Source organism: Gekko japonicus, unplaced genomic scaffold (genome assembly GCF_001447785.1).
Source record: "Gekko japonicus isolate JY-2015 unplaced genomic scaffold, Gekko_japonicus_V1.1 scaffold1039, whole genome shotgun sequence".
NCBI lineage: Eukaryota > Metazoa > Chordata > Lepidosauria > Squamata > Gekkonidae > Gekko > Gekko japonicus.
The window spans coordinates 104,967-127,997 of NW_015164218.1; the positions used below are offsets into that span (position 1 = coordinate 104,967).

The window sequence follows — 23,031 nt, forward strand, 5'->3', positions numbered from 1 at the left end:
TCTTGCTCCCCCCCCCCCCCCCCGGATGTTTTGCGGCCTGCATCTCTTCTGCCAGCAAGTCAGAGAGAACAGGTAGCCGTCTGACTTTGGACACCAGCTCTAATCCCAGTGATCCAGCTAGAGGTGCTGTTTACATCAAGCCATGTGTATCTTCCTTCTGCTATGAATTCTGAGCCAGAAAATGGAGGCATAGTTCTAGGCCTGTAAGGTATTAGTCCAAGAAGTCCCATGTGAAGGTTGTGTCAAAGCTTAAGTGAAGTGAAGTGATTGGATTTATACCCCGCCCTTCACTCCCCAAAGGTGTCTCAGAGTGGCTTACAAACTCCTTTCCCTTCCCCTCCCCACAACAGACACCCTGTGAGGGAGGTGGGTCTGAGAGAGCTCTTGACAGAAACTGCTCTTATTCAAGAACAGCTCTTATCAGAACTACGGCCTGCCCGAGGTCACCCAGCCAGGTGCAAGTGGAGGAGTGGGGAATCAAACCCGGTTCTCCCAGATTAACCACTACACCAAACTGGCTCTTAAGACAAAATTACAAGGTAAAGGCAGTGACTGAATGGCTGGGAACTGGGCAGCCACTGTGGATGTAGTGTAGTGGTTAGTGTTTTGACTAGAGACACCCAAGTCCAAGTCCCTACTTGTAGGAAAGCCTGCACTGTCTCTCTGCTAACCTTCCTCATTGAGTGAAGTGGGTAAAGGGGGGGGGGAGCAAAAACAACACAGGCTGCCCTGAATTTTCTGGAAGACACTGCAAGCCAGACAGTAGCAGGAAACAGTAGCCAATCTTGCACAGTCCTCAAGATGTATATTAATATTCGCTGTATTCGTTTCTTTACTATTCCAACTCACGCTGCCTGGAAAGGGATGCTTGATACTCAAAACACAATGCTGTAGCTAGTTACTGCAGCTCTCTAGATAAGGCGGTCATCTGCACACTCACATCCTTCCCTGTGGGCTGTACAAATGAGAACAAGCCAAAGCTCATGAACGGTAGTAGTGATGACAGGTCCAGTCACCTCCAGTTGGAACCTGATGGACATTGTTCTGAGGACTTCCCAATGAAAGCAGACTCACAGGGCAATCCTAGACATGTTTACTTAGAAGTAAGCATCACTGAGCCTTGCCCTGGATAGCCTAGGTAGCCTGATCTCAGAAGCTAAGCAGGGTCAGCACTGGTCATTATTTGGATGGGAGACCACTAAAGAATACTAGGGTCACTATGCCAGGCGGGGCAATGGCAGACCACCTCTGAACATCTCATTGAGCTATGTGCAGCCAAAACTGCAGCTTAAACCACTCACCCATATTGAGGTCAGCTGGTGCATTGGGAGGGCACTGTTCTCTGGCTTCAACACATACACATTGAGCTGCCTTATACAGAATCAGGCCCCTGGTCTACCATAGTCTTGTCTACTCAGACTGACAGCAGCTCTCCGGGGTGTTGGGCAGAAGTCTTGCCCATCACCTGTTACCTGCTCCCTTTAACTGGGGATTGAACCTGGGACCTTCTGTATGCCAAGCAGGTGCTCTACCAGTGAGTCACAGCTGCTCTTGCTGGCTTCACCACCACTCTTTGCCTTTAACACTTGCTTCTCAAAATGCAGTTTACATTAATCTTTGTCCTCCCTGTGTTCGTTCCAGGCATGTTTTATTTCAGCAAGTTTTAAGCTGAAGGGTGCTCCAGCTGTTTAAAAAGTGGGAGTTAAAACTATGGCAATTTAGTGCAAAGTAAGTGCAACTGTAGGGGCTGTGGTGGCTCAGAGGTTAAGACGCTGAGCTGCAGACCAGAAGGTCTGTAGTTCGGCAGTTTGAGACTCTAGTGCTGTGTGATGGAGTGAGCGCCTGTCTCTGGCCCCAGCTCCTGCCAACCTAGCAGGAGGGAAGGTAATAGTGTTCCATGCGCCTCAGCGTTTAGTCATGCCGGCCACATGACCACAGAAACGTCTTCAGACAATGCTGGCTCTTCGGCTTGTTAACTGAGATGAGCACTGCTCCCTAGAGTCAGATTAGACTAGCTTTTGAGCAAGGGAAACCTTTACCTAAGTGCAACTGTAGCCTTAGAAGTGATTACTAGTGTCCAAAGTGATATGAGTTAACAGCAAAAGCTGACCTATCAGAGACCTTCCTTGGTGACATTAGGAGACAGAAGGAGAAGCCATTCATCTAACTACAATTATGGCTGAAATACTACTATAAGTAAGTGCTCCCCAAGTTGCAAACGCCTTATTACATCAACCGAAAAGGCAACAAGGTGGGTTCCTGAGATGCACCTGACCCCCCCACCTTCATTTGCCTGTACCTGTGAAAGCTTCAGAAAAAAATATAGCAAAATGGAAAGAGAAGCCTTCACCAGGGACTCCACGGAAGAAAATCTATTGACCAGCCACTTCCAACTTGACAAAAAACCCTATCCCCTTTTCACCCACAAAGAAATACACGAAAAACCCACAACTCAGAACTTTATTTACAAAAGTACAGAAAGCTGTCACTGTGGATTCACAACACACAATATTCTCCTTTGGCAGGAAACAGTGGAGCAGCTGTGCCATGCCCCGTGGGCATGTTAAGCTTGCATAACAGGGCGGGACTTCTTGGCCTCCAGCTCTATACCCGACCCTGCAAAGCCGGTGCCACCCTAGAAGAGATAAGGCTTATGAGACAGGTTGGGTAGCAGTGGCCTCAGACCCAGAATTTGCATGTCTGGAATGCCCGGAGAGCCCTTGTTCTGCCCAGATGATGGTGGGAGGTGCTGAACTAACTCTTTTGCAGCCACAAAGTCAGCTCTGTTCCTAAACCCAGATTATTTGGGGGGGAGTGCAAAGAAAACAATCTCTGCATGCTCAGAGGTATTCTCCATTTTAGCCAGCTTGCAAAGAAAAACAGTTCCAGCTAGTCCATGTTCTGGAGCATGTCCCAGCTTTTAAGACACATCAGCGGAACGCAAGCTTAACTTAATAGCTGTTTGGGCGGGAAACAATTTTTAAGAGCCCAAACAGGGATTGCAACCTTGTGTTTGGCTTGCATTGTTATGCAGAGAGGGGAGGTGTATTCATAGGGCAGAACTGGCAAGTGGGAGGGATGCTTACCTCTTCAGACCACTTCCCCAGCCCATCATGGAGACATTTTTATCATGAGCAGCTGCAAAACCATCACACTGGAAGTAGCTCCAGGAAAAATCCAGTGCAACATGTCTTCAAGCCTCATAAGTGGTGTGATGCAGGCATTATTTTTGAATTAATCACTCAGTTTCAACACGGGAACCTAGGGAGTTTTTGCCATAACCAACGCCTTCTCGTCACCAGAAAACGCTGGCATTCAATTCTGCCCTATACTGCACACCCAAGGCCGTGCTAATGGGTACACATACCCGCCTGCCAAATTAAACAGCAGTTTGTGAACTCCTAATTATCCAGGGCTCTTTTACTCATTTTGCCTTCTGAAGAAACATGATGAATGAGTAAACACTTTACTAAAGTAAATCAACAGAGCGCTCATTTTGCCTTCTGAAGAAACATGTTGAATGAGTAAACAAACACTTTACTAAAGTAAATCAACAGAGCTGCGTAACGTTTAAGGGTTATCTTCACAGGACAGTTATGTCAACAAGCAATAAAAGGATTACTAATGCCATGTCAACTTGGCTGTGTTGGCGGTCCCTAAAATATGGTTTCTAATTGCCCCAAGAGAAGAGAACAAGAGAAGAGATTGGATTTATACCCCGCCCTTCACTTGGAGTCTCAGAGTGGCTTACAAACTCCCCACAACAGACACCCTGTGAGGTCGGTGGGGCAGAGGGAACTTTGACAAACTGCTCTCTTTCAAGGACAGCTGTGCCAGAGCTTGTGACTGACCCAAGGTCACATCAGCAGGTGCAAGTGGAGAAGTGGGGAATCAAACCCAGTTCTCCCAGATGAGAGTCTGCACACCATTGCACCAAACTGGCTCTAGTCCCAAGAGAAAGGATTCTGCAGGTGTATCTGGAGGACTGCATTGAGGGGTACCTACCACAATGCAGTGTGTGATGAGTTAAGGTCTAAGTCATTCGGCTTTTCTGGTGGTGAAAAAGGAGATCATGGGACCTGCATGTACAAAAAGCCACACGGGACAGGAGCTCTAATAAGGAGGGGGATTGGGCAAGATTTAGTGAAAAGTACCGGGATCCAAACTAGGGTCGCCAGCCACTGGCTGGCACCTGATGGGAGACTGAGAAGGTGGCATTGTGACAACACCATGATATCGCTTCTGCCTTTGCTCCGGAGGTGATAAAATTGTGCTGGAATGATGTTGTAGGATTATCCCAACTCTATGATTTCACCATAATTTTGGGTGAATCCCAAAGTGTAGAGATGCCATGTCTAGGCTTGCTTTGGAACTGATGTCACAGTGTCTGCACAATGCCAATTTCCCCACCATTTCCTCCCTGGTACCCCACTGAGCGGTGATGGGTGGGATTGGGGGCTCCTGGTGGGAGGTCTCCTGCTACAGCAGGGGGAACCTGGAAGCCCTAATCCAAACTGGAGTCTTACCCATGAATGAGCAATACCCTGACACCTTGGATATGAAGCACAGAGAATCTGTGAAGGGCTATGGGACCTCCTAGGGTTCAGAAGTAAGGGTTGGCTAGTCACTCTCACCCGCTGTATGACAATGATGTCTTTGTCTGTTAGCTTCTCTTCATTCACTGGATCAACCATGTCCTTCTTGATGAGTTTCTCCACGCACTCCAGAGTCACCACAGAGCCCCTTTGAAACAAAGGACACTTGTCAATTTTAGGGCAAGTAACCCCCTACAAGATCCCTACCCGCTCTTCTCTAGATAGCTTGAATGACACAACCACCCAGTCTCCCTTAATCAGGACGCTCCCCAGCCCTGCACTCACGAAGGTCGGAGCACGGCGCAAGGGACCGAGTTGCCAAGCATGTCTCGCGTGACAGCACACACATAGCGGTCCTGCCGGTTGATCAGCCCAACTCGATCCACGCCGGGGTCTACAGGGGTGAAGTGCACTGGGATCAGATCCTTCAGCTTCAGGGGTTTCCCACTCATGGGACAATAAACGCACTTGTCCTGAAATGAGAAGACCCGGGCAAACTGGGGAAGACAGGACTGCAAAGTTCTCTGGTAGGAAACATGGATTAGTGAGTGAGAAACAAAGCTGGAAGCCTATCAACCAATTTTCGCCTAAAGCTACTGACACTGGCCAGAACGCAACACCAGTTTCCTAAGGTTTGATGTACAAAAAGGCATGCATGCATGATGCAATCTTTCTGGAGAAGGAAACAGCAAACGTCTAACATTCCGAATGGAATTAATTTTAAAGAATGGTAAGACAGATGGAGAGACACAGTCAAGGAGCCAAAACGTCTGCATTCTTTAAATGGAGGTTGAATGGGATGAGGTCAATCAGAGCAGGAGCAGGCATGAGAACCTGCCATGGTACCTTTGAGACGGAGTCCAAACCTTTTGTATGGGTTGGATCTAGACTATGTTTCCCACAAACAGGAGGGATGGGGTCATTTCTATTACTTTCCACTTACAGCTGCAGATCCCTGATCTTCCTCCCAAGCTGTTTCTGAGGCCCCCTTGTCTCCCAGGGAAAACATTTTCGGGAGATCAGTGGAAAGTACACAGGCAGGAATGTTACATGCCACTGAAAATAATGTCTTGTGTGTGCAGAACATTTAGTCTGGTTCCAACCTATGTCTCCTCCCAAGCTCACCTGCCTCTCCCCACCCCCCACCCTTAAATCAATAGAGCGTATGCAGCAGCAGAATTCACTAGATTTACTTGGGGCACATTTCAACAAATATAGGAGAAACAAGCCCAGCCCCCAAGCCTGTACTAGCCAGGATTTTTTGTTGGGGGAGGGATTTAAATTTTTAAGGAGGCAGTTAAATTACAGGTACTTAAATTAATCTGAATGCCTGTCTTTAAAGGGGGAGGCTCTGAGCCTGTTTCTAGCCCTTCCTTTCAAGAGACAGGGCAACAAGCCCATCAGTTCCTAGGAAAAAACAGCTCAGAGAGCATTTAAATGCCTTTTGACTTCCCTTCCACAGGGCAAGAAAGCTCAGAACGGCACTCAAGAATGGCACCTTCAGTACATCTCCAGCAATTCCCCTTCTGCTAGCTCAGTCCTGCTGTATATCACCTAGGCCATGGCGAGTCTTTCCAAAGCATCCCCATGAGCCTTTGGGAAACATTAATTGGGAAAATTAATTTGCATGTTTCCCAAAGGCTCATGGGAATGCTTTGGAAGGACACACCATGACCTAGGTCAGTGATGGCGAGACCGAGTGCCCAAACTGCGACCCAAAACCCACTTATTTATTGCAAAGTGCCAACACGGCAATTTAACCTGAATACTGAGGTTTTACTTTAGAAAAAACAACTCATACAATTAACTTAAGATGATCCAAACATCATAAGGAAAGCAATCACAAATGCTTTCATTTACTTAAAATTATTTGGCAGAGAATTCGACACTTTAATGACGGCCTGGGCCTGGCTGGGGTGATGGCACGCGTGCCCACAGAGAGGGCTCTGAGTGCCACCTCTGGCACCCGTGCCATAAGTTCACCACCACTGACCTAGGTGGTATACAGCAGGACTGGGCTAGCAGAAAGGGAAATTGTTGGAGATGTATTGAAGGTGCCACTCTTGAGTGTCCTTCTAAGCTTTCTTGCCCTGTAAAAGGGAAGTCAAAAGGCATTTAAATGCCTACCGAGCTATCTTTTCCCAGGCCCCATAATGCCTCCCCCCAAAATTCCACAGTGGGAGAGAGAGAGAGAGAAGCTCTCGTCTTGGCCACTGCCACCAGTGGGGGGTCTTGCCAGCTACGAACCACAGTATTGAGTGCATTGTACAAATCCTGCATTTGAAGCTATAATTTTCAGGATTTAACTTTATAATGTAGACATGCCCCACTATGAGTGAGGCAATCTATCAATCTATAAACCTGGGAATGAGTAGACAAAAAACAAATGAGAGGTTCTCACTCACTGGTTTCTGAACCACTTTGGTCTTGGCTTCCGGGGTCAGTGAAGGAATCCAAAAACTGGGCAACTGCTTGACTTTGTCTTCGTTGCTGGGCCCAGGCTGGGAGTCTCCTGCAATTCACAGAGCACAGCTGTTGTGTCAACTGCCCCACTCTCCAAGGTGGAGGATTAGAAGAAGAACAGGGAGCAACTTTAGAGGCAGTGGGCCTTGCACTCCACTGAACCTCTGGCAGAATCCAGCGAAGACTCACCTGTGCATCCCAGGATCCGTCCCCTTCCCAGTGGCCCCGTCAACATGTATTTATTTTTATGTAAAACACTTGTATCTGACCTTTCTCCCCATTAGGGCCCTCAAGGCAGCAAACAATTACGAAGATATTAAACATCAACTTTAAAAACAGTACATGTAAATAAAATCAGCAAATTCTTAAAAAGAAGAAGAAATGCCAGTAAGGAAACCAGAAAACCTTTCACTTGCTGGGAGAAGACAACAATCAAGTGTTTATTACCAGGGTTAAGATATAATGTATATCTTACACCTGCATTACAAGCTCTCTCTTGGTTGCCTATTATTAGTTTCTGAGTTCGATTTGTTGGTTGTTACTTACACAGTCCTTCATGGCTTCGGACCCATGCATCTCCAAGGCTGCCCTTCCTAATCAGCTGAATAGGATCTACTAAGGATCCCATCCTTCAGGTAGGTTAAAATGGCTACTGCTTACTTCAGATCCTTTTGGATGGGGACCTCCATCTGGCAAAACATCTGACCAGCTGAGGCTGGGGAGGGCTGCTGCTCTGCTGATTCAGGCAACTCAGGCAAGCATAGATGTGAATATCTAAGCTTCTGCCGCTGCATTTTCAGCCGCAAGGATCTGTCTCGCACTGATTTTCATGGTAATGATTATTTTTATGCTGCTGTTCTGGTTTTTAACTGACGGTGCCATCCACCCTGGGACCACAGCAATTGCCTGCTCTGTTGCACTCACCTTCCTTGCGATCAAAGGGGTTGAGGGGCTTGCTCACAATGCTCAGCTCTTTGTCCAGGAAGCTCTTCACCTTGGACTCTTTGGCAGCCTTGCTCAGCTCTGCCATCTCTGTCTTCTTCTCATTCTTTTGCTTTTCATAAGCCTACAAGGTCGGGAACAAATCACGTTTCTCACTGAGGGATCAAACCCTCCTAGCTGACTTCTACGCATCTGAAACCAATACGGTGCTGAAGGAAGCACAAAATAGTTTTTATTTGCAGTCCACCTTTCTCACTGAGACTCAGGGAGGCTTACGCAGTGGGAGGATTACACAGTGGAGACAATGCAATTACACAGCATGGGTCATCCCCGATGCTCCCTCTAAGCTGTGCGTCTTCTGAGCCAAAATTCTACTTTGTGAGCTACTGGCATTAAAGTTGTGAGCCAGCAATTTGGCTACTGCATAGATTAGTTTGCTCTGGAGCCTTCCTTCCTGAGCGAAGACCAAAATGTGTGAGCCGGAGGCTAAAAAACTGTGAGCTAGCTCACAATAACTCAGCTTAGAGGGAACATCCATAAGCTCAGCTTAGAGGGAACATCCCATAAGCAGTGCAACAGATCCAGGATAGAAATAATGCTAAGTATCAGACCACACACACATTAAAAAAACGGAATTACAAAAGTAGAAAACAACGGAATAAGAGCAAAATAACATATTGCTGTACTATTTAAATTGTTTGCATTGTTCTATTATCTTATGAGGTTTTTTTACTGTTTTCCACCTTGAGCCTTGTGTACTCAGGGGAGGGTGGTCTATACATTTAATTTATAAATAAAATATATATATTCAAATAGCAGCATAGACTACAATCCTACTCCCCTCAGGAAAATGCCTTCCTGAATACAGAAGGCAGTGCATTTCTTACTACAGTCCACAAAGGAGGATAAAGGAAGAGAAAACAGAATATGCTACAAAGGAATACACTCAGAAAAGATGAGACCAGAGTGATCCAGGAAATTATTTGTGGGGAATGTGGGAGCTTGAAGGGTGGAAGGTAAGAAGGATGCGCTTTAGGCAGGGGACAGGTGGCTACATACAAGGCTACCCAGGCTACACATAAGGCTATGGGATGAAACTGGATTTGACAGAATCCTGATCACTCAGCTGCCTGCCTGAAGACAAGTACAGTTGCTGGGTCAGAAGGAAGATGGATTTACCAGCTGACAGTGCAATAGCTGTACGTAAATCAAAGCTTGGTCTGTAGCTGGGCGAAGATGCTTAGCTTAACGGAGGCATTCTGATTCTTTCTACGACTATCATGAATGGGGACCTGGAGGAGTCTCTTCCTTTGTGACTTCCATCGATAACCTAGAAAAGGTCAAAGACCGGCTGCCAGAGGCATCTGTGTTTACATATTCCTAGTATCCCTGGGGTCCACAGTGGACAAGAAGCAACCCACCCTGTGTATCAGTTGAGCTCAGAGCACCGTCGACTCCCCGAGTAGCTTTAGCACAAGGCCAGAGGGCCACAAAGAGGAGGAGGCATCAGCCCTCAAGGTCTCCACAAGCCCCTTTGCTACAGACAGCTGTTCCCAGTCGACAAAGTGAATGACACACAGAAGTAGATGGGTGGCTGTGTCAGCCTGCAGCAGGAAACTAACCAGGATTCCAGGGGGATCTGAATTTTGTTAGTCTTTCTAAGGAGCCGTTGGCACCAGATACTGTTTTTGCTATTCTGCCTTTCGCACTTACAAGGTCTTGCCTTTGCCTCTGTCACATCGTTTTTGATTACCTTTACCTTCTTTTTGGCTGTATTAAGTACAGAACCAGCTCAAGTTCTGAAGTTAGTGGGCAGGGCCACTCATTCTCAGCCTAAGATACTTCAAAGATGTATTTATTAGACTGCATCCCTTCACTCTCCAAGGAAATGAGGGCATACTGCATGGCATCCCATCCTCCCCTTCCCACCGTACAATTTGATTCTCACAAAAAAAACCCTAATAGCAGACTGGGGAGAAGGGGGAGGCTGGCCCAAGATCACCCAGTGATCGTCATGGCAGAGTGGGGATTTTGGCCTGGGCCTCCCCAATCAATGCTCTAGCCTTAGGCCACAGTGGATCTCAGACTGTTGTAAGGACGTAGCATCAGATTCAGCTCCTTGGATGGAGGGTGGAAAAAACAAACATAACAAAGGAATTCCCATTCAACCAGGCTCCCTTCTATACATTATCTCCGCCACCTAACCTGGAAGTTGTATCTTCTGATCAGCTTTCTGTCCTCTTGAGTACCACTCCATTCCATCTTAGTGGAATCTCGCTCCCCCCGCTCCATCCTTAAAACCAGCAGATATGGGCGTGGACCCAGGAATGCTAGGCTAATGCACTAACCGTGCTTTCTTTTACCTTCATTTGCCGGGCAATCTCCTTTTTCTGGTGCAGGATATACTCCAGGATGGCTTCTTTCTCATACAGGTATCCATCAGGGCTAGAGACGAGAAACCACAGGCAAACTGAAAATCACTTTGGAAACGCAAAGCAAACCAGCTCAGCCAAGGCCTCTTGACTACAGTGAGAATTTCAGGGCACCATGGGAATGGCTGAAGGATGCACCAAATAAAACCTTGCATCCAGTATTTTCTATATAAAAGCCTGGAACTAGAAACCAACTCCAGATGGATGTGTGTGTGTGGGGGTGTCTTACTTATGACCACAGAGACCAAGAAAGGAAGGAGATGCACTCAGGATCCTAGGGGACAGCATCCTTCATGGTGCTGCCTTGACAGAGAAGATGCTAGGTCCCCAGTACTGCACTGATACTCCCTTGCCTCTAACCCTTTCTCATTCTTCTCTGCACCTCCCCAACTCTCATTGTTCTCCCTTCTCTTCCCTACATCCCCCTGCTATGTTCATTACAAACAGCAGACCTTGCATTACAGATTCTTTCAGGAAGAAACCCAGGAAGCTCAGAGCAACAGTGCTGTCCAAATGAGTCAAGAAATAAAAAATGGTGACGTTATTGTGAACTGCAATGGTCTCTACAGAGTCAAGACTTCCTCCTACAGTGAATGGGAACGCCACGGTCCAATGAAAGAGTGCGATGTTCTGGGCTGGGTTCAGCCTCCTGCTGAGCCGTGAACAAAAGCCTCTCAAGGTTCAACTCATCATTGGCGAGACGGGAATTAACTGTTAGGGGAAGGGGAACCGGAGAAGAGGGTACAGGGTACTGAGCAATAAAGGACATGAATAGTAACTGGCTCTGCCGGCATAAGTGGCAAATGAACAAATTTCACTCACAAATTTCACTTGAAGGGGAAATCTACAATAGAAGGGAATTCCTCTTGCAAGGCACTCTAACAGGTCTGCTCTTTTTGCTCTGCAGCAGAGTTAGAGATCCATTCCTTAGCTGGTCAAGAATCAAAAGGGGCCCGTGGCCGAGCAGGCCCTGACCTGGATAGCCCAGGCCAGCTCGATCTTGTCAAATCTCGAAAGCTAAGCAGGGCTGGCCCTGGCTAGCATTTGGATGGGAGACCTCCAAGGAATAACAGCGTCATGACAGAGAGGCAGGCAATGGCAAACCACCTCTGAACACCTCTTGCCTTGCAAACCCCACAGGGTTCCCGTAAGGCGGCCACGACCTGACAGCAAAAAAAATATTTTTAATGGCTAAGCAGTGTTGCGCATCTTCAGTTGAATTCACCGAACCGCCTTCCGAGGGCTTACGTCACAACGGGATCCTTGCAGGGCTGCAGGGAGAGGCAGCAGCAGTCAAAGTCCTTGATGGCATCCTTGCTGAGACGGACGTTCTGGGTCCCGTAGCCGGAGGCAGCTGGGGATAGGAAAGGTCGCACAGCGAGGTCACACCGAGGAAAAGAAACCCGTCCAAGCGGCTGCCCTGGAGCTTTACTTCCGCCCACATAAAGGGAAGCGGTTGGTAGAATACCCAGTCAGAAAACCCCAGCCTGTGACCGGACCTGCCTGGGGCAGCACTGACTTGCTCTTCTGAAGTGTTTATGGGCTGGCCACTGCCCTCTCCCAGGACATAGAGAAAAAGACCAAGCTGAGCTGGCCGGGAGCGGCTCGGGTCAGTGTCCAAACATAGTTCCTATGAGACATAAGGGTGGCGTCGCTCACACCCCAGGGTGTGCCCAGGGCTTGCTGACTGGCCCAGAGCTTCCACCAATCCACTCTGGTCATTACCTGGTCATGACCGACCATTACCTGCCAACCCCGATTCTCATTTCTTTGCCATGCTAGCCCTGGATTTTCTCTTTCCAGCTGGCCGGCTGAGGCTCACCCCACATGCACTGTTCTTCCCCCACCCCTCCCATCCCAATCCTGGCCAAATTCACGCAAGACCTCCACAGCTCTTGAGGTTCTCGCTTGCAGCCCCGCCGTTTCGTTCAAAGCTCCCCCACCCCAATAGCACCCTTGGCCCCCGGCTCTGAAGGGTGATGCAACCTTAGGTATCATGTGACCTCCTGGCTGTCACTTTAGATCATCTAGATCTAACTCCTGCACATGACATGCTGTGATCTTGCCTATACCGACAGTGGCCTCCTTACCTGTGTCTTTTTTCTTCTCGTGGTAGGTGTAGACGGCCCCCGCGGTGCAGTTCTTCCCATGGCGCGTCATGTGGGCTCAGGAAGACGATCCGGGAACAGTCTCGGCTTACGTCCTTCAAAGAATGAGGAGTTTTAGTTAACCGAGTTCTATGGGGCTGATGGCACCAGGTGCGCAAAGAACAGCTGCTGGAGCATGTTCAATGAGACACGAGGTCACAGAATCACCACAGTTGCAAGTGAAGAAATCCGGAGCAGCACATGAGGTGGGCAGGCAGAAATATAAAAAGATATTCCAAGGGTGACTGGAATAGTTATCTATTTCCTTCATTTGAACCCCAATGGGGACCCAAAGGGGCTTACATCATTCTTTCCTCCATTTTATCCTCACAACAACCCTGTGAAGTAGGCTAGGCTGAAAGTGTGGGACTGGCCCAAGGTTGCCCAGAAAGTTTCCGTGGCAAAATGGAGATCTGAACCTGGGTTTCCCAGACTCTACACCTTGTTGGCATACCTTACATCCAGCAATTGTCACTGTAACTTTTTTCCTTTCCATCCAGTCTCATAAATATTACCTTCCAAATTCTTTCTTTCTTTCCCCACATCCAAAACTGATGCTCAAACCACTATACCGCACTGGCTTTTTGAACAGTTGTGTGAATAGGGGATTTCAATTGGCATGGCTTTTACTGCCCCTGTATGACAAGCAGAAGTAACTGAAACTTTCTCTTTTGCACCACATTAAAGTAACAGGAAGCCTCTCTTCCTTTTCTTCTGGTCATCGGAGATACTTAGGGGCTCTCTCGTTGTCAGAGCAAAGGGTCATCCATCCAACAGACCATCAGTGTTTCTAGTCTGCATTAAATTTTCCAAAATACCTAATTCCAAGGGGCATCCTGCAAAGCATTTCAGATGCCAGACTGGCCCTATCAACAGATTTTGATGCCACAAGGATTTGTCCCACTTCATTCCGGGGTGTGTGTGTGTGTGTGTCACAGCATTGAGAGTTCTCCTAAGGAGACAGACACCTAAAGACAAGTTTCAGAGGGTTAGCCATCTTTGTGTCACAGTGGGGTGTGTGGAAAGAACAGGAGTCTAGTGACACCTGAAGACAAAAAGAGCTATTGTAATATAAGCATAATCAAATACACAAATGAAGATCTGCTTCAAGCACTTGATGAAACAGGGCTCCCCCTTAATAAAAGCTCATGCCATAACGAATTTATTTGGAGCTTAGGTGCCGCAAGGACTTTTTTTGTATTCTCTTGAAGGAGAAATCTACAATAGAAGGGAATTCGTCTGTTACTTAATGGCACAGCAGAGCCAAAACAGGCTCTATGACTGCCACCTATTGGAAGATTAGCTAACCACTCAGAGGTATGCGCTATCAGGGCTAAACTAGACACAACGGCAGCCATGGGTCTGACCTGTGGGCGCTTCCGTTTTGAAGGGATTTACAAATTCTGTGAGGGTGGGCCTGCTGCACAGTAAGACAGGACCCTCTTGACCCCCAGCGCAACTTTTCAAGTGCCGAAATGGTGATGGGGGGGTGTACAGCCATTTCGGCACTGGAAAAGGTGGGGAGGAGAACAAGAGCACCGCACTTCATTTTTAAATCCCTTTTAAATGGCGGTGGCGTCCACAGGACCAACCCATGAACGCTGTCACGTCTCATTTGGCCCTTAGTCCGATGCGCTCCTCCAAAACCCATAAGGAACACAATATTCTCTGCCCCGTTTCCCCCTTGCAGAGCACTCTCCAAGGGGGAAAAACACAGTATGATTAAATCGACTTCTTACATCTTTTATTTTGGGTATCTCCAAAGACAGGTCCAAACCTATGGCTATGTGATTATAAGAACTTAGGCAACAGAACTCGGAACACCTTAACAGAGGAGATAGAACTCAGACATCTAGCCCAGCATCCTGTTTCCAACGGTGGCCAATTGGATGCCACAGGGAAGCCCACCCTGCCTGCTGACTGTCCCCAGCATCGGTCAAGCTATGCCTCTGAACCTAGAGGTCTCATTCGGCTAACATGGCTGTGACAGACCGATCCTCCGCAATGTCCCATCCCCTTTCAGTTCCATCTAAGACAGAGGTAATCACCACCAGCGAATATCCTTGACTGCCGCAGCAGCTATTTTACAGCCCACAATCCATACGTGACGTAGAAGCAGGGAACAGAACCCAGAAAAACTCAGTTCAGATTGTCAAAACAGCATCTCGGCCAAGATCACTCCTCCACTGAGGGCACCTGAATTGCTAATCAGCCACAACAATATGAAATTACTGCCTACTCAGTTTGCACATCCTGGGCCCAATATAGAGCCAAAGTTACAGCTGCCAATTCAGCTCCTGTAAAGGATGATCCACCTTGCCTTGACTCCTTCAATCCATCTTGCCTTGCGTCCAAAACATGGATTCAAGGTACTCTGTCCACCTACCTAATGGGAGGAACATTAGTTCTAACCAAGTGAGTGCGCACTTGTGTGTATATATAGTTTCTCTAGTTTAACATTCATAATTTCCAATCATGATCATGCAAACGCAGAGGCTGGGTTTGAATGGTGGCTTGCGCAAGAGGTGGTTGTTTCTGCTCAGGAATTCTAGGGGTGCCAATTTCTTGGTAGCAGCCACTGCTTTGATGTTTTACCAGACTATAACCTTGTACCAAGATCAGTTAACTTGCACTTAAATCTTAGACTCAGTTCTCCCTACGCAGCTGTTATTTACCCTGTTTAACCTGCTTCATCACCTGGTCTATCTGTTTGAACCTCTAACCTCTCTCATCATTCATTATACGCAAATGCCAATTCTGTAGATTTATGACAGGATTAACATCTGACCTTTCTACCTCAGATCCCCCCACACACCTTGCAACCTTCCCCATAAGAAGAATTCCCAGCATGATCTCCCCTTCACGTATCTGAAGAAGTGAGTCATGACTCATGAAAAGTTCATATTGAAGTAAGTGTTTTAAGGTGCCACTGCTGTTTTATTTTTCTGCACAGACTAACACAGCTAAACCCTTCGCAACGCTCTGGAGGCTCAACAGACACTCTGGGAGCAGCATGCAATACGCGGGGGACAGCATGGCGGTAAGGACGGCAGGTGGGGATCTGAATCCAGTGCTTAAGAATTCTAACAGGAGCTGATGGAAAATAACAGCATACAATCGTGGACAACTATGATGTTCCGTTTCAGTGTTCCCTTAGCAATGGCGTGAGCCTTTGACAATTTCCCACCCATTCACATCTGCATATTTCTCTAGTTTAATCCCATTTCATTCCGGGGGGTGTGTGTGTGTGTGTGTGTGTGTGTGTGTGTGTGTCACAGCATTGAGAGTTCTCCTAAGGAGACAGACACCTAAAGACAAGTTTCAGAGGGTTAGCCATCTTTGTGTCACAGTGGGGTGTGTGGAAAGAACAGGAGTCTAGTGACACCTGAAGACAAAAAGAGCTATTGTAATATAAGCATAATCAAATACACAAATGAAGATCTGCTTCAAGCACTTGATGAAACAGGGCTCCCCCTTAATAAAAGCTCATGCCATAACGAATTTATTTGGAGCTTAGGTGCCGCAAGGACTTTTTTTGTATTCTCTTGAAGGAGAAATCTACAAAAGAAGGGAATTCGTCTGTTACTTAATGGCACAGCAGAGCCAAAACAGGCTCTATGACTGCCACCTATTGGAAGATTAGCTAACCACTCAGAGGTATGCGCTATCAGGGCTAAACTAGACACAACGGCAGCCATGGGTCTGACCTGTGGGCGCTTCCGTTTTGAAGGGATTTACAAATTCTGTGAGGGTGGGCCTGCTGCACAGTAAGACAGGACCCTCTTGACCCCCAGCGCAACTTTTCAAGTGCCGAAATGGTGATGGGGGGGTGTACAGCCATTTCGGCACTGGAAAAGGTGGGGAGGAGAACAAGAGCACCGCACTTCATTTTTAAATCCCTTTTAAATGGCGGTGGCTTCTACAGGACCAACCCATGAACTCTGTCACATCTTGTTTGGCCCTTAGTCCGATGCTCTCCTCCAAAACCCAGAAGGAACACAATATTCTCTGCCCCGTTTCCCCCTTGCAGAGCACTCTCCAAGGGGGGGAAAAACAGTATGATTAAATCGACTTCTTACCAATGTTCCCTCTAAGCTGTGGAGTCTTGTGAGCAAAATTCTACTTTGTGAGCTCCTGGCATTAAAGTTGTGAGTGAGCGATTTGGTTACTGCGTAAATTAGTTTGCTCTGGAGCCTTCCTCCTGAGTGGAGACAAAAATCTGTGAGCCGGAGGCTAAAAAACTGAGCTAGCTCACACTAACTCACCTGAGAGGGAACACTGCTTCTTACATATTTTATTTTGGGTGTCTCCAAAGCCAGGTCCAAACCTATGGCTATGTGATTATAAGAACTTAGGCGACAGAACCTGGAACACCTTAACAGAGGAGACAGAACTCAGACATCTAGCCCAGCATCCTGTTTCCAATGGTGGCCAATTGGATGCCACAGGGAAGCCCACCCTGCCTGCTGACTGTCCCCAGCATCGGTCAAGCTATGCCTCTGAAACCAGAGGTCTCATTCGGCTAACATGGCTGTGACAGACCGATCCTCCATAATGTCCCATCTCCTTTCAGTTCCATCTAAGACAGAGGTAATCACCACCAGCGAATATCCTTGACTGCCGCAGCAGCTATTTTACAGCCCACAATCCATACGTGACGTAGAAGCAGGGAACAGAACCCAGAAAAACTCAGTTCAGATTGTCAAAACAGCATCTCGGCCAAGATCACTCCTCCACTGAGGGCACCTGAATTGCTAATAGCCCAGCCACAACAATATGAAATTACTGCCTACTCAGTTTGCACATCCTGGGCCCAATATAGAGCCAAAGTTACAGCTGCCAATTCAGCTCCTGTAAAGGACGATCCATCTTGCCTTGACACCTTTGATCCACCTTGCCTTGACTCCTTCAATCCATCTTGCCTTGCGTCCAAAACATGGATTCAAGGTACTCTGTCCACCTACCTAATGGGAGGAACATTAGTTCTAACCAAGTGAGTGCGCACTTGTGTGTATATATAGTTTCTCTAGTTTAACATTCATAATGTCCAATCATGATCATGCAAATGCAGAGGCTGGGTTTGAATGGTGGCTTGCACAAGAGGTGGTTGCTTCTGCTCAGGAATTCTAGGGGTGCCAATTTCTTGGTAGCAGCCACTGCTTTGATGTTTTACCAGACTATAACCTTGTACCAAGATCAGTTAACTTGCACTTAAATCTTAGACTCAGTTCTCCCTACGCAGCTATTATTTACCCTGTTTAACCTGCTTCATCACCTGGTCTATCTGTTTGAACCTCTAACCTCTCTCATCATTCATTATACGCAAATGCCAATTCTGTAGATTTATGACAGGATTAACATCTGACCTTTCTACCTCAGATCCCCCCACACACCTTGCAACCTTCCCCATAAGAAGAATTCCCAGCATGATCTCCCCTTCACGTATCTGAAGAAGTGAGTCATGACTCATGAAAAGTTCATATTGAAGTAAGTGTTTTAAGGTGCCACTGCTGTTTTATTTTTCTGCACAGACTAACACAGCTAAACCCTTCGCAACGCTCTGGAGGCTCAACAGACACTCTGGGAGCAGCATGCAATACGCGGGGGACAGCATGGCGGTAAGGACGGCAGGTGGGGATCTGAATCCAGTGCTTAAGAATTCTAACAGGAGCTGATGGAAAATAACAGCATACAATCGTGGACAACTATGATGTTCCGTTTCAGTGTTCCCTTAGCAATGGCGTGAGCCTTTGACAATTTCCCACCCATTCACATCTGCATATTTCTCTAGTTTAAAATCACGTTCACAGACTCCTACTCTTAAACCCAGCAACTAAACAGCCCATTTTAACACAATATATCCCATGCCCTTCCGGTATCCTCATTTAAGTATCCCTGACTACAGAGAGATTCCCAGGCACATAAGAATTAATGTACTCCTTCCTTTCCTGAGCAGCATTCAACAAATCCTTCTCCAAATAAACCACCAACATTTCATTTATTATTCTCTCCACAGTGGATTTTGGGGCCTATAGGAACCAGAACTGCTTTTGGAGACCCCATTCCTCAGGCAGTCTTCCTACCTGCCTAACTGCATTAACCAAGGATAATGTAACTATTCAAAGGGCAACAGCTAAGTACTTAAAGTCAACAACTCATGACAAATGCCTTCTTTTCTACCGTTGGAATTTCCAGTCCTTTTCAACGCCTGCAAAATAAAATCTACATTAAACACACTATCATTATATGGGATCCAATCAAACAAAACATGACTTCCCAGCTCGGGAATCCATAGTGTTCTTCACCTCTGACCTTCTGAATTATTTCTGTCAAGCGTTCAGCTACTGCTTCCCTCAAAGCACCTAAAAAGGAAGAAGAGGAAGAGGAAGAAGAGTTGGATTTATACCACGCCCTTCACTCGGAGTCTCAGAGCGGCTTACAATCTCCTTCCCTTCCTCTCCCCACAACAGATACCCTGTGAGCAATGTTCCCTCTAAGCTGTGGAGTCCTGTGAGCAAAACTTCTATTTTCTGAGCAACCGGCATTAAAGTCGTGAGCCAGCAATTTGGCTACGGCATAAATTAGTTTGCTCCGGAGCCCTCCTTCCTGAGCTAAGACAAAAATGTGTGAGCCGGAGGCTAAAGAATGGTGAGCTAGCTCACACTAACTCAGCTTAGAGGGAACACTGCCTGTGAGGTAGATGGGGCTGAGAGAGCTCTGAAAGAACTGCTCTTGAGAGAACAGCTCTGAGAGAACTGTGATTGACCCAAAGCTGGCTCGATATGGAGGAGTGGGTTCTCCAGATTAGAGTCCATCGCTCTTAACCGCTACACCAAACTGGCCTTTATGCATGGGCTTCACTGGCACCTCATACCAGTCATTTTTTCTGGCTGCAATTCTTCCAGTGTGGTTAGAGTACTGGACCCTGGCTCAAATTCCTACTCTGCCATGGAAGTTTGCTGGGTGCCCTTGGGCCAGCCTCTCACTCTAGCCTAACCAAACTCCCAGGCCTATTGTGAGGATAAAATGGAAGAAAGGAGAACAATGTAAGCTGCTTTGGGTTACCATTAGGGACAAAGGCAGGGGATAAATGCAGTAAAAAATATAAAGAAACCATCCTAATGATACTCTGAGCAAGGGTTTTACACAGTTTATATTCCTAAAGAGGTTCCCCATTCAAGATACCCTTTGCTCTCCTAAAAGTAGTATTTCTCTTCCGGATTAACACAGCAAAGTCTTCGTTTCATCAAAGGGCAGGGGTCTTAGTAAGACCCCCACAAAATAATATTTTAGGAATAGCTACCTCTCATAATTCCCACTCACTGTTCCGTGACACAATACATCGGCATCCTTCCCACTCCACATGCTACAAGCAAAATCAAGACACATCTTTTCTAGAAATCCTATTTAGCCTTTTTAAAACTCCACATGAGTAACACCTCCCACACACCATCTCCTACTCCTTTTTCCTTACATCAAACTACCAGGACGAAATTACTGCACCACACACTATGTTTTTGTAAGATTTCACAAATGCATTTACTAGCAATTTTACTAATCACTGTGCGTAAGAGTAGGGCTGCGGCTCAGTAAAATAGCATCTGTCTTGCATGCACAAGGTCTCGTGTTCAGTCTCTGGCATCAGGCAACATACAAGACTTCTGCCTAAGATCCTGGAGAGATGCTGCCAGTCAGAATTGTCAGTACTGACCTTAACAGACCAAGCGTCTATCTCATTATAAGGCAGCACCTCATGTGACAGAAGCTTGGAGCAGAATTAAATATTGTGGGAGAGTCACCACACTGTGTCGCTACATTACAAGAAAGTGTTCCAAAATTAACTCATACTTACTGCTTCCCCCAAAGAGCCTTATGACTACTAAAACAACTCCCCAGTGTCTAGACCTTTACAAAAACTGGAAACATAGGTATTTATTTATTATGGTATCGAGCCAACTAACCATAACCCCAGAGGAACATCAACTTCCACCTCCAATACAGTAACCCAAGTCCCAAGCATAACTTAATCAAATTAAGCAGACAAGTCTCCTTTGCTTACCCAATATGTTATTCCATCATTACTAACCAGATTGTTTCTTATTTCTGCATTCATTAATCAGGCCTCCATCTGGCACTCTTCTTGGTTTCTTAAATGTCCCCTTCTTTACCTCCCATTTTCCACAGATGTACACCCTCCTCTTTGATACTGAGTTAGGTATTACAAGGTTGTTCTGCTGCCCTTAATTCTTTGTATCACAAACCTTACAATATTGCCATCAAGGTCTGAATACTTGAATGCATGCTACAGCCCAATCTTGTCAGATCTCAGAAGCTAAGTAGTGTCGATACTTGGATGGGAGAGTGCCAAGGAAGACATTGCAGAAGAAGGCAGTGGTAAACCACCAGTGCTTCTCACTTGCCTTGAAAGCCCCCTTGCTGGAACAACCATAACCCAGTTCCATCCTGACAGCAGAGCACTTACATAAACAAGTTGGATGCTCCAATTCCTCTGTTGCCCTATTTTGCTTCCATTCATTTCCCTGTCATCTTCCTCTTTCAGTATGCCCCCAGAAAGGCTTACCCTGGTCCCGGTCACATGGCAAAGTTGCCGCTGGAGAGGCATAGATGGTGGGTGGATTATCCGGGCGCAATCACACCCCAACATCTGGGAAGTGGAGTGCACCCGTGGCTTACTGCCGAAAATGCACATTAAAAAAGTAGTACCTCCAAAGTACTGGTAAACGGTTTGCCGCGGCTGCCTCCAGACTCCCGCGGTGTGATTGTGCCGGCGCGCGGCTTTCCCCTCCGGCCCCTCATTTACACGCCGGCGCGAGGGAAGGACCTGTAGTGTGCCGCTGGCGCATCTGATCGCATAATCGCGGATCAAACCGCACCGGGGCAATTAGCCATGCCTCCCCCCCGCGATATCCGGCCCGTGTGACCGGGGCCCCTGTCTCCTTTCTACTAAGCCATATCTAAGGTAAACGTAAAAGTCTCCCTTGCTCAAAAGCCAGTTGAATCCGACTCTAGGGACGTGGTGCTCATCTCCGTTTCCAAGCCAAAGAGCCAGCGCTGTCCAAAGACGTTTCTGTGGTCATATGACCGGCGTGACTAGATGCCAAGGCGCATGCAATGCTGTTACCTTCCCACTGAAGCGGTACCTATTTATCTACTTGCAATTTCTTGCTTTCAAACTGCTAGGTTGGCAGGAGCTGGGACCAGGGACGGGAGCTCACTCCGTCTTGCGGCACTCGGGTCTCGAACTGCTGAACTACTGACCTTCTGGTCTGCAGTTCAGCATCTTAACCACTTGAGCCACCGCAGTCCCAAGCCATATCTGCACCCCAAAACCTTTACAAAGACAGAAGCACAAATATAACCAATGTACACTTTTTTTGCTTTTCAAATATTGCTCCAAGGAGTAGAAAGGGGCAGCAGATGCTCCACAGATCATTCCCAGCTATACCTTTTGCTCCTTCTTTTTTCATACACAATTGTCTTGCAGTACAGATTAAAACTTCACATATATGTATTAAATTTATACAGCAAAAAAAGTTCCCCTAAATAATAGTGTTTTACCCCATCCTTTCTCCAAGCTCAGGAAAGTATACATTGCTCTCAACTCCCTCCTTTTATCCTCACAGCAACCCTATGAGGTAGGTTAGGCTAACAGAGAATAACTCGCTAAAGGACACCCAGTAAGTTACATGACTAGCAACGATTTGAACCCAGGCCTCCCAGTCTAGCCCTCTAACCACTACACCGCATTACCTCTTTTAATCATCCATTCCTTCAAACTAGTTTTTCTCCTAGAATTACCCCGGATGCTACCATTTAGCCAGGAATCATTTTCTGAAGCAAAGGCAACTTTGTCTAGGGTTCCCAACGACCCTGGAACCGGGGGGGGGGGGGAATCCTGATGTGGTGCCTTTAACAGCCCGCCGCCTGATATGCAGAAATCAACAGAGATTAAGCGCTACCGCGTAGTAAACATTGGAAATCAATCAGCAATGAAAGGGACAGCGATCGCCAATTTTTCCTATCAGCTTCTAAACTCAACCCCTTCCTTCCCCACCGTTTAAGAAATCCCTTCTCAATTTCCTTCCACTAACGTCTCTGGTGCAAGAAACAGCTTACTCCTATCATCCTAAACAAAACCCACCTATCTCTGCAGAACCGGAAGCAGGAAGTCCATTCTCTCCGGAAGTACACCGCGGCTCTTTCTTCGGGGTTGTGCATCAATCAAAGCGCTTCCCGTTGTTGGGGAAGCAAAGAGCCCACAATAGAAGGCCGTCGTCACCGAGGTTCCTTAGACAAAAATGCGTTCTTCAAAATAAATACGTGTCGAAATGTTTTCCTTTTAAGTTTTTATAGTCGTTCGTTTTCGTCTCTGTATGAGGAAAAACAGAAGACTGTGTGAGACTTTTTCCCGCAGAAAAGTTTCGATATAAA

The 23,031-nt window shown here is 46.9% G+C and overlaps 1 protein-coding gene across 3 annotated transcripts; it reads right to left on the reverse strand.

Moving 5' to 3' along the window:
• Nucleotides 1-2,488: 2,488 nt before the first annotated feature.
• Nucleotides 2,489-22,792, reverse strand: NOSIP (nitric oxide synthase interacting protein). Of its 3 annotated transcripts, XM_015408513.1 has the most exons (10): nt 22,742-22,758; nt 18,885-18,941; nt 12,523-12,635; nt 11,681-11,786; nt 10,364-10,445; nt 7,983-8,124; nt 7,001-7,107; nt 4,881-5,068; nt 4,635-4,743; nt 2,489-2,635 (listed from the first exon to the last, which is right to left on the reverse strand). In XM_015408513.1, exons 3-10 carry the CDS (start codon nt 12,590-12,592, stop codon nt 2,564-2,566), a joined length of 876 nt encoding a protein of 291 aa, XP_015263999.1. In that variant the 5' UTR covers nt 12,593-12,635; nt 18,885-18,941; nt 22,742-22,758; the 3' UTR covers nt 2,489-2,563. The 3 variants fall into 3 exon arrangements, with proteins under 3 accessions (XP_015263999.1, XP_015263998.1, XP_015264000.1); XM_015408512.1 differs by lacking the exon at nt 18,885-18,941 and having other exon boundaries at nt 22,742-22,792; XM_015408514.1 differs by lacking the exon at nt 22,742-22,758 and having other exon boundaries at nt 18,892-18,941.
• Between the last annotated feature and the right edge of the window lie 239 nt (nt 22,793-23,031).

What these genes read in the sequence shown, in the direction of transcription:
- NOSIP (XM_015408512.1), bottom strand. Translation starts at nt 12,592, where the DNA reads ATGACGCGCCATGGGAAGAACTGCACCGCGGGGGCCGTCTACACCTAC. An exon ending in TGCAAGGATCCCGTTGTGAC is followed by an intron (nt 10,446 to 11,680) that starts GTAAGCCCTCGG and finishes TCTCGTCTCTAG; the next exon opens with CCCTGATGGATACCTGTATG. An exon ending in AGATTGCCCGGCAAATGAAG is followed by an intron (nt 8,125 to 10,363) that starts GTAAAAGAAAGC and finishes CCGACCTTGTAG; the next exon opens with GCTTATGAAAAGCAAAAGAA.